Source organism: Medicago sativa, chromosome 3 (assembly GCF_051527215.1).
Source record: "Medicago sativa cultivar Bolivia chromosome 3, Bolivia_mono, whole genome shotgun sequence".
Taxonomy (NCBI): Eukaryota; Viridiplantae; Streptophyta; class Magnoliopsida; order Fabales; family Fabaceae; genus Medicago; species Medicago sativa.
The window spans coordinates 19,531,783-19,540,233 of record NC_140751.1 but is presented as its reverse complement, the minus strand read 5'-3'; the positions used below and the strand labels follow the sequence as shown (position 1 = coordinate 19,540,233).

At 37.9% G+C, this 8,451-nt stretch overlaps 1 protein-coding gene across 1 annotated transcript; it reads left to right on the top strand.

Moving 5' to 3' along the window:
• The first annotated feature begins 5,860 nt into the window (after positions 1 to 5,860).
• Positions 5,861 to 8,124, top strand: LOC146936211 (uncharacterized). The gene is made up of 4 exons (XM_085749163.1): positions 5,861 to 6,570; positions 6,655 to 7,319; positions 7,682 to 7,763; positions 7,848 to 8,124. The coding sequence occupies exons 1-4, from the start codon at positions 5,861 to 5,863 to the stop codon at positions 8,122 to 8,124; spliced, it is 1,734 nt and encodes a 577-aa protein (XP_085605289.1).
• Positions 8,125 to 8,451: the final 327 nt, after the last annotated feature.

Below are 8,451 nucleotides of genomic sequence, written 5' to 3'. Positions count from 1 at the left end.
CTTCTGAAATAAATTATAGGAGTATGATTCTTTCAATTTCAAAATTAATATGAACAATAACTCTTCTTTTCTTTTAATTAAAAAAATAGGTTAGGTGAAAAATAACTATCAAATTAAATATAGTGAGAATTTACAATGAACTAACAAACAATAACTACGAGAGAAATTGTCTATCCTTTCAATGGACCAACTACATTTTTATGTATTACTAATGATTAATGCTATTTTATTTATCAATTTTCATCACTACAAAAATATAAAATACATGCAAAATTCAGATATAAAAAAATGTCTCTATCAGAGACTTATTTAGTTCTATTTTGTCTTGAAAAGCAATAACGCTAAGTTAGGTGAATGCATTTCCTAAGCAAAAAGAGAGAAATAGAGGTTACGAAAGTTTGTCATAAGACTTCTTTCTATGACACTAAGATTAAGAAAAACTACTTACTCATCATAAGGATGAGCTAAATAAATAAAATCAAGAGAATGCACAAAGTAAAGACAAAAAAAAACTATATTGAAATAACAAAGCAAGTACACGGAGTGTTTGGTAGTATGTAGTTCCAAACCAAAGAGAATTCAAGCCTATTATAGGCTAAGCACTACTACATTTGTTAATTATATCATAAGACAAAGATTGAATAAGAATTACAAAAAATCATTAAATGCCCAAAATAAAACCACCTCTGTTCTAAATACTTCTCCCATCATTAGGTGACAGTTTTGTAATTAACATGATGATGTGATTTCTGAAGCGGTGTGATGGCACCTCATCATATGATGTTTTAGGTATCTTTTTGAGTCATTTAGTAAACAACGGAGGACAATTTGTAGCCGTTTTAGAAGAGTTTCTGATGGTTTCAAGCACAGTTTGTATTGATTTGAGTCATTGTAGTTATGTTTCTTACTTAACCAGACAACTCCATAGGTGTATTATGTCTTTTTATTGAAAAATTACGTAATTCAACAAAGCAAGAAGTCTAATGGAAGTTATGGAAGATCAACGAGGTTTTGGATGGCTTTAAAGACAATAAAAGTTGGAGAAATTGTGTTTCACTTGTGCTGAACCATGCCTCCCCACATGACCTTGTGGGCCTGGGTGCATAACTACGAGATAAATTGTCTATCTTGTCAAAGTCCACGTGCCCGACGCACATTAAAAAGAAGTTTCACACCTCCTCCAATTGGTTCTAAGAGTATGTTTAGTTTTTCTTTGTTACCATGAGTAACTAAAGACCTTAATATTAGGTTTCTAAGATGAACCTCTATTTAATTAATGCAATTTTTTTATTCATTATGATTTGAGTTATATCTAATTTTCGTATGTTTCATGCTTAAGGCTTTTTCAAACTAGGAAGTGACACCCCTAGATTTGAAATGGTCCTAGGTTAGGATTCATTAGATTGGAGTGTTGCATTAACTAGAATCATTACATATGAATTTTGCTTAAAAGTATTTAATTTATTTGGGATCTTTATGCCATGATGGTTAGGTTATGTGCGAGTGTATATCCCCACTCTAGGATGCATATTAACATCTCACAAATCTATTTTTGTATGTGTATACCTTCCTTGAGTGATGAGGAGAAATATGACATTTTGAAGTCAATTACTTGTTCGAAGATAAGTCCATGGTTTTCATCTAGCGGGACGAGAATCTTCGTCCCACGAGGTTATCTCTCATTTATTTAATCGTTTGGTTATAATTAGTATGAGCTTTGCATTAATCTTACAAAGTGATAGAGAAGAATCGAACAATCTTAATCCCCGTTAAAACTCTGAATCACTCAATCTATTCACATTTCACAAGTAATCAAACAACTTTGGCGTCCCCCAATCAGTAGTAACTGACAACGAGACTCAGTTCAAGGACAAACGAATAAGGGAGATTCTAAAAGAGCTAAAATCAAACAACATATCACTTAGGTGGAACACCCTCAGACGAACGGGCAGGCGGAATCCGCCAAAAGAGTTATACTGAGGGGGTTGAGGAGAAGGTTGGAAGAAGCAGAGGGAAGCTGGACCGAAGAGCTCCTGCACGTCTTGTGGGCGTACCGCATCACACCATATTCGACCACTGCGGAAACCCCTTTCTGACTCACCTTCGGAACGGAGGTCGTGATACCTGATAAGTGCCAGAAAGTAGCATTTTAATCTCATGTTTAAGGCACTTTTATTACTTGTTTTGCAAGTTATTTAGGGAAAAGCCGAGAGAAAAGTGATAATTGCCCTATTACGCTTTATTTATCTTACTCTATCCAATTGTGCAGGATTTGACTTCAAGACACTAAGAAAAGAAGAAAACCAAGAAAAAGTGTAAAAGAGGCAGAAGCAAGCATTTACTCGCAGTGGCGAGCAATCAGCTCGCACTAGTGAGTTGGCTGGAACAGGAAGCAGTGTTTGCTCGCATCCCACTCGCAGTGGCGAGTAGCAAAGGACTGGCAGAGGCAGGAGCATGGTTTTGCTCGCAATGGCGAGCAATTCAACTCGCAACAGCGAGCTAGGGCGGTTTCAACCCCCAGAGGTGACGTGGCAAAGACTTAATGGTGAAGAAACATCAACTCGCAACGGCGAGTGATGTTGCTCGCAAGGCGAGTTGCTGCAGCACAGAATTTCTATAAATAGAAGACTTGCCCTTTCATGAAGATATCTTAGTTTTTGCTCTTAGTTTCATAGTTTATCATTAGAGAGAGAGAGAGAGAGAGAGAGAGAGAGAGAGAGGAATAGGGTGAGAACTTATAGAGTGAGAGTGTTTAGAAGGTGGATTCTTCCTTTGTTGTTGAGACATCATACTTTGTAATGAATCCTTCCTCTTCAATCCATTCTTGCAAGGCTTCCATGACAATGAGTAGTTAAATCTCCATTGTTGGGATTAGAGGTGCTTGATCTAAGTTAAGATGTAATCCTTTTGATCTATAAATATATGGTTCTAGCATTTTATTTGATGTTGATGTTATTCTTGCACTTTAATCTTTATGTTTGATTTACTAGTGATTGAAAAATGCTTTTAAATCTAGATCTAGAATGATCATCTATAAAAACATAGATTCTAGAAATGGAATGGATGTTTTGATAATCACTTCTTTGTATCCAAACTTAATGCTTACTTATCATTCAATAGATTGAGAAGTCATCAATTTAATGATAAGAACGACTCTTGCATCATTCAATAGTTTGAGACATCGACGATTGAAAGATACAAGAGATCTCACGATATTGTTTGGACACGAATGATGTTGTTGAGGGATACGTGATAATATCAAATGAAAGCTAGAATCCATATACGATCATTAGGTTATATGTAACACTTGGTCAAGGAACTCTAATCCTAACAAGTTTTTAACCTTATTACTCTCAACTTTTACTTTTGCAAAATAGACAACCTAGTTATAAACAAACAAACAACTTATCTTTTAAACTTAGAATGATATTTGGTGTTAAACGATCTTTGATATCGCACTAGTCCCTAAGGAGACGATTTATAAATACTTATCTTGTTTGATGCAAAAATACTACATCAAAATGGCGTTGTTGCCGGGGACTGGCGTTTAGATATCATAGATAGTATGACTATTATATCGTTTTAAGCAATTTTGCATATAATTACTTTGTATAGATATTTATATCATTCATTCATTATCCTTGGTGTTGCTAATCTTTTGGTTAGACTCTCGAAATTTGTTTATGCGAGGTACAGTTCCACCAGAGAAACTCAAATTTGATCCTGAGATTGAGAAGACTGCTCGCAGGAACAACAGTTTGAAGAAAAAGAAAGAAAGAGAACTAGCCAAACAAAAGCAACAAGAAGGAACCTAAACTTTCATTCCTTCATTAACCACCTTATTTGAAGAAGAACAAAACATGGCTGGAAATGGAAATGGTCAAAACCCTCCAGAAGGCAATCAAAGTGTGATGCCTTGCTGGACAAGTCCAAGACGGTTGGCACATCTTGGAAAGGACAAGGAGAAACAAGTGGAGCTTAAGTCTGGAACTATACAACTTGTCTCTAATCATCCTTTTGCCGGGCTAGATCATGATGATCCTTATCAACATCTGTCGGTGTTTTATGCCCTAGCCAACAGTCTTGGCCAATCTGAAGCTGATGAAGAAGCTGGGTTTGTTAGGTTGTTCCAACATTCACTCATCGGCAAAGCTCGGGAGTCGTATCTTGATCAACCACCATCTGTTTTGAATGATTGGAATGCACTCGAAAAACCGTTCCAAGAGAGATTCTTTCCAGATCATAAACACATGGATACTAAAACCGCAATTGCAATGTTCGCTCAAGGTTCTGATGAGTCTTTATGTGATGCATGGGAGCGATACAAGTCATTACTCAAATCCATATGTTCCGTGGAGGATTACAACCTGAGCTAAAGCTTATCTTAGATGCAGCTGCACAGGGTTCTTTGATGGGATTAAGCCCTAAAGAAGCAGTGGATATCATCAACAAAATGTCACTCAATGACCGAGCAGCCAAAGACAATCGAAGTGGTGCATTGAGAAAGTCCAGATCCTAGAGTTGGGCTCAAATGATGCTAATCTAGCACAAACCAAAATCCTAACTCAACAGCTTGAAGAAATGAAAGCTCAAATGAAGGAAATGCCTAAGCTCATCAAAGAACAAATGCAAAAAGAACAAAGGCATCAACAAGTTCATTTTTGTGAAATGTGTTCCGATGATCATCCAACAGGGTATTGTCCACCGCAACTTGAAGATGAAGTCAATTATGTAGGCAATCAACAAAGGCCAGGGCAATTTCAAGGTCAATATCAGGGCAATTCAAACCAACAACGGTATCCAAACAACAACAACTTCCAAAGAGGAAACAACTTTGGACAACCATGGAGGTTTACTGCCGGACCTTCAAATCAACAGCCATACAACAACAACTTCCAACAATATCCACCACAACAAGATCGTACACAAAAGATTGAAGACACCCTCAATCAATTCATGCAGCTTACAATGGCCAACCAACAAAACAACACCACGTCCATCAAGAATCTCGAGACGCAAATAGGACAACAAGCTCAACACTTGAGTCAAATCTCCCAAATCTTGGCCAATCAAGAAGGAGGTGCCTTCACAACTAATACCCAAAACAATCCCAACAATGGCAACAATGGAAAGAATGAGCAATGCAAAGCCATTTCTACAAGAAGTGGCAAGGTAATTGGGCAAGGTATTGGTGATAACTTGGAGGTGGAGAGGCAAGTTGTTGATGATGAAGGGAGGTGGATGAAGAAGAAGAAGGTGAGAAGGAAGAGGTGGATGTACAAAATGATGAGGATGTAGATAATAGAAGCTTAGTTGAAAATGAAAAAGAACAAAAAAATGAAAAAGAAGAAAAAAATCAAAAAGATAAAGGAGTAGTTGAAAAAGATGTGGGGAAGAACAAGAAGAAGGAAGTCAGGAAGGATGTGCCGGCTCACAAGCTCCCATATCCAAAAGTTCAATCAAAGAAGGACTTGGAAAAGCATTTCAAGAGATTTCTAGACATTTTCAAGAAGTTGGAAATCAACATACCATTTGCCGAAGCTCTTGATCAAATGCCAACATATGCCAAGTTCATGAAGGAGATCTTGTCTAAGAAGCGTCGATACAATGATGAAGAAACAATTCAACTTGACGCTAATTGTAGTGCAATCATCCTAAGACGATTACCAAGGAAGGAAAAAGATCCCGGAAGAGTTACACTACCAGTGGCAATTGGTATCGTCAATGTCGGTAAAGCTTTAATTGATCTTGGTTCAAGTATCAATCTTATACCTTATTCGGTTGTTAGCGTGTTGGTGGCTTAGACCTTAAGTTAACCAAGATGACTCTATAATTAGCCGATAAATCCATAACCCGACCAATGGGAATAGTTGAAGATGCTTTGGTTAAAGTCGACAAATTTGTGTTTCCTGTGGACTTTGTGGTAATAGATATTGAAGAAGACGATGATGTGCCCTTAATTCTTGGACGAGCGTTCATGTTAGCCGCAAGAATGATGATTAATTATGACGATGGTTTGATGAAGGTGCGGCTTGACAATGAAGAAATCAACTTCAATCTCCATGATGCAATGAAACATTCCAAAGATAAAGGAGCTTGTTTCAAGGTTGATGCAATGGATGAGGTGATCATGGATACAAGGAAGCAATTGCATAAACCTACAACTCTTGAAAGAGTGTTCACTGATGCACTTAATGTTCTTAATGAGGAAGAAGAAAAGGAGATTGAAGAATGCCTGAAAGAGCTTGAGATTTTGAAGGAGATTCCCCCAAAGAAAGCAAAGATGAAGGAATTGAAAGACAAAGACAAGGTGGAAGAACCAAAGATTGAGATGAAAGTCTTGCCATCACATCTTAAATATGCGTTCCTTAAAGATGATGGCACAAAACCAGTGATCATTAGTAGCTCTTTGTCAAAGAATGAAGAAAAGAGATTGATTGAAGTGCTCAAGCGCAACAAAGAGGCAATAGGATGGAAGTTGTCCGACCTTAAAGGTATTAGCCCCTCATATTGCATGCAAAAGATCAATATGGAGGACAACTTCAAACCGGTGGCTCAACCTCAATGCCGGTTAAATCCTACAATGAAAGAGGTAGTCCGCAAGGAAGTGGTTAAGTTACTTGAGGCCGGCATGATCTATCCTATCTCGGATAGCTCTTGGGTAAGCCCGGTACAAGTAGTCCCAAAGAAAGGTGGTATGACAGTGGTGAAAAATGAAAAGAATGAGCTCATACCAACAAGAACCGTCACAGGGTGGCGGATGTGCATTGACTATCGGAGACTTAAAAAAGCCACAAGCAAGGACCACTTTCCATTACCTTTTATGGAGCAAATGCTTGAACTTTTATCCGGACAAGCATATTATTGTTTCCTTGATGGCTACTCGGGTTACAATCAAATCACAGTCAACCTGGAGGATCATGACAAGACAGCATTCACTTGTCCTTTTGGAATCTTTGCATATAGAAGGATGTCGTTCGGTCTATGCAATGCGCCTGCAACATTTCAAAGATGTATGCAAGCTATATTCTCTGATTTGATTGAGAAAAGAATTGAGGTATTCATGGATGATTTCTCTGTGTTTGGATCATCCTATGATGTGTGTTTGAATAACTTGGACGTCGTACTGAAGCGGTGCAAAGAGACCAATCTTGTGCTTAATTGGGAAAAATGCCATTTCATGGTGACTGAAGGCATAATACTTGGTCACAAGATATCATCAAGAGGCATAGAAGTTGACAAGACAAAGATTGATGTGATAGGAAAGCTCCCACCACCAGTCAATGTCAAAGGTGTTCGTAGCTTTCTTGGCCATGCCGGTTTCTACCGGAGATTCATCAAAGACTTTTCAAAGATAGCAAAGCCATTGAGCAACTTGCTCAACAAAGATAAGTCTTTTGTTTTTGATAATTTTAGTCTAATTGCATTTGAAACATTGAAGGAGCGGTTGACCTCCGCACCAATAATCACAGCTCCCAATTGGGATTTAAATTTTGAATTAATGTGTGATGCGAGTGATTATGCTGTTGGTACGGAATTAGGTCAATGCAAGAACAAAATTTTCCATGCTATACACTATCGAGTAAAGTTTTAAATGAAGCTCAAATCAATTATGCTACCACTGAAAAAGAGCTACTTGCAATAGTGTATGCCTTGGAAAAATTTTGTTCATACCTTGTAGGTTCCAAGATTATTGTTTATACTGACCATGCAGCCATCAAGTACCTCCTTACCAAGTCTGATTCAAAACCAAGGCTCATCCGGTGGATGTTGTTATTACAAGAGTTTGACTTAGAGATAAAGGACAAGAAAGGTACATAAAATCTTGTGGCTGATCACCTATCAAGGCTAATGAACAAAGAAGTGACAAAGAATGAACCGGAAGTTCGTAAGGAATTTCCCGATGAGAAGTTGTTTGCAATCAATGGAAGACCATGGTTTGCCGATATGGCAAACTACAAAGCAACTAAATTCATTCCCGAAGACCTTACTTGGCAACAACGCAAGATGTTCCTTCATGAAGGCAACCATTATGTATGGGATGAACCATACCTATTCAAGATTGGAGCAGATAATCTCTTGCATAGGTGTGTTGATGATGAAGAAGCAAAGAAGATCCTATGACAATGCCATAATTCACCCTATGGAGGTCACTTCAATGGGGAGAGAACAGCTGCAAAAGTACTCCAATCCGGTTTCTATTGGCCAACACTCTTCAAAGATGCCAATACACAATACAAGCACTGTGATGAATGTCAAAGAACCGGATCCATGTCAAAGAGGAATGAAATGCCATTACAAAGTATCCTTGAAGTGGAAGTCTTTGACTGTTGGGGTATTGATTTTGTGGGCCCTTTTCCTTCATCATATTCCAATGAATATATCTTGGTGGCTGTTGATTATGTCTCAAAGTGGGTGGAAGCCGTAGCATCACCTAAAGCTTATAGCAAG